General features: G+C 45.9%; 1 protein-coding gene across 1 annotated transcript; it reads right to left on the reverse strand.

The window, feature by feature from the left end:
- Positions 1-1,986: 1,986 nt before the first annotated feature.
- Positions 1,987-2,896, reverse strand: LOC309546378 (very-long-chain (3R)-3-hydroxyacyl-CoA dehydratase 1-like). The gene has a single exon (XM_082246025.1). The coding sequence runs from the start codon at positions 2,880-2,882 to the stop codon at positions 2,295-2,297; it is 588 nt and encodes a 195-aa protein (XP_082102151.1). The 5' UTR covers positions 2,883-2,896; the 3' UTR covers positions 1,987-2,294.
- Between the last annotated feature and the right edge of the window lie 236 nt (positions 2,897-3,132).

Genomic DNA, 3,132 nt, shown 5'->3' on the forward strand with positions numbered 1-3,132 from the left:
GGGTGCTCGGGGCTCCCGGTGGGACGGGAGCCCCGAGCAAAGCCACGGAAGGCGGCGGGAGGGGGGGGGGGGGGACGTCCCCTCCCGCCCCCCCGGGTAACGATCGAGCGGCTCCCGAGCCGCATCGGTCGTTACCGACGGAAAGCCGACCGTCGGCTTCAAACCACGGTACCGGGATGATGTCTCTAGCTAGAGGCATCACCCCGGTATAACCCCGCAAAGTCTGCTGACGTTAATTAACGTCAGTTTGCGGTAAGTGGTTAACAAGGTATTTTCATACACAGCATTATGTGCAGTCTGGCAAAGAAGTGCTTAATTCTTAAGGCCATGTGGCTGTAGAGAATGATTTAATTCTTTGGCAGGTAAATCAATTTGCATTTACAGGTGCATCTTAAAAAAAAAAAAAAAAAAAAATAGAATATCATTAAAAAGTTAATTTCAGTAATTCAATTCAAAATGTGAAACTAACTTTTATATAGATGCGTTACACACAGAGTAATATATTTTAAGCACTCTTTACATTTGATGATTATGGCTTATAGCTAGTGAAAACCCAAAATTCAATATCTCAGAAAAATTGGATTACTTAACGTAAAATCCATTTCTCTGATGTTCATTGACAGACAACTCCTGGTATTCATAACTATTGGGTTATACTGCCCCCTACAGGAGTAGGACTCTGGGCAGAAAAAAAAAAAACTGGCTGCCTTGCAAACCTGCATCACTGACGTTTGATGACAGAAGGCCCAGTAGGTACTAAGCACCCTGGTAGAGTGCGCCTTGACAGGAAAAGGAGGAACCTGGCCCCCCTAGGGAATAAGCCTGAACCACCATCTGTCTGATCCATCTGGAAATGGTCCCAATGGAAGCAAACAACCCTTTGAGGTCCATCCACAAGCACAAATAGAGAGTCTGACTTCCTGAAGGACTGCGTAGCTGCCGCGTACACCCTAATTACCCAGACCACATACAAGGCAATTTCCTTTGGATCTTTAGGCCTGGGACACTGGGAAGGCAACACAATGTCTTCCTTTCAAAGTTTGTCACTTTTATTTTAAGGAACAATGGACAGGGGGCGAAGGACCACCTTATCTCTGTGAATCATCAGGTAGGATTAACAACAGGGTAACGCCCTGCGCGCAAAAAGAGAGCCACTAAAAAGGCCACCTTCTGAGACAACGTAAGCAGGGGAATCTCCCAAATATTTTCAAAAGGAGGATTCTGCAGAGCTGAAAGCAACAAATTAAGATCCCAAGGCGGCAACGGAGCTCGCACTGGAGGAACCAAATGTCGGACACTCTGAAGAAAGGTACGCACCAGGGAGTGTATGGCCAAAGGTTGTTGGAAGAAGACCGCCAAAACCAACACCTGGCCCTTGATGGTACTCAAGGTCAATATCTGTTCAACCCCCCGTTGAAGGAAGGTTAAGTTTCAAGCAAGAAGGAGCGAGGAGGAACCCCCAAGAGACTCACACCACGCAATGTACGTTTTCCACGTACAATTGTAGATCTTCCTAGAAGTAGATTTCCTGGCTTTCAAGAGGGTAGGAATCACAGACTCCGATAAACCCCTATTTTTCAGCACCTGGCGTTCAACAGCCAAGCCGTAAAAGCCAGCAACTGTAAAACAGAATGGAAGATCGGTCCTTGGGACAGAAGATCCTCCCTGAGAGGAAGCTTCCATGGAACGTGGGCGACCAGCTGCACTAGATCGATGTGCCAAGCCCAGCGAGGCCAGTCCAGAGCCACTAAGATGACCAGAATCCATTCTGCATGGAAGTCTGGGCAGAAGCTTGAGGAGGGAAGGCGTAAATCAGCCGATACTGACCCCACAGGGCCACCAGCGTGTCTGTGGCACCCACCAAAGGATCTCTTTTTTTTTTTTTTTACTTTATTTCCCTTTATTCGGTGTTCTGAGATGTTGTAGCAGATACAGTATTATAGATACAGTACAAAAATAAATAAGACAAATCACTGATGACTGACTGAGAATTCGTCTTCATTCTCTTTATAAAAAGATCACAAAGCACCTTAAAAACGCAATGAAAACATGAGTCGAATTTGGTGAAGGTTGAAATCTATAAAAAATGGTGGGGTACGGGGGTTGGGTACAATTTAGGACTGGATGATCCAAAAATGACGTAAATCCCAGGTCGTTTTGCTTTCGTTGGAAAAAAGTCTGTTGTATGTGGGACAAGGATATCCAAGATTTGAAACCAACAGGCCTTTGGGGTGAGTAGGCTTTGGAGATCAAAGAACCTCAGAGCGTAAAGACTTCTTTACAATGTTGTTGGGCTATTCCTCCTTCTCCACAAAGACTTCTCCATGCAGGACTTTTCTTCTTTGACGGAGCATGTGGAAATACAACTGGGGAAACAATGGTACATAAAAACACATGACGCCGATAAGGTAGTAGTAGTAATCGAAGGAAACGTTGTACTTGTTTGGAAGTCGTAGAGAGTACATTGCAGTCTTCCGCACGTACGGTAAAGCAGCATAAATTGTTAAGAATTCACCAACTACACCAACAGGATACAAGACAATAAATAAATTATACCTGGCCCATTTAATAAAGTATGGCACGTGCTTGAGAAGATTAAAAGTGTAGTAGGAATATCGAGTGATCTCCGTCACAGTCCACACAACCAGGAAGAGAAGAACGCTCTCCTCATTCTGGATCTGTTTAATGCTGTTGGTAATAAACCAAACCATAAAGATTCTTGAGCTGACTTGGACCCCTGTTACTAGCACCGATGTACGCACTATACCAAGTGCGCAGTGGACCAACTCAAGTAAAGCAAATGTTTGGAAAAACTTAAGAGTCTTCTGGATACTCTTGTAGAGCCCCTTGTGTGTTCCTTTGTACATGTAGAACCGAAACATCGCAATGGCGAGAACCAGCCTCACAGGTTACTGGATGTCTGTGGATGATCTTTCCCTTGTGGGTCGCTGGCTCTCCTCAGCAGAATCCCAGGTATCTGACTAGGCCTCAGGCTTCAGGCCTAGTCAGCAGCACACACCCTTCCCCAAGGGGGGTCCGGGCGGGAAGAGCACCAAAGGATCTCTTGACAGAGCCACAAACCTCTGCACCTTTTGGTTGAGCCGGGATGCCAACAGATCCACCTTGGGAGTG

Source organism: Pelophylax lessonae, assembly GCF_965119305.1.
Source record: "Pelophylax lessonae genome assembly, chromosome: 1".
Taxonomy (NCBI): domain Eukaryota; kingdom Metazoa; phylum Chordata; class Amphibia; order Anura; family Ranidae; genus Pelophylax; species Pelophylax lessonae.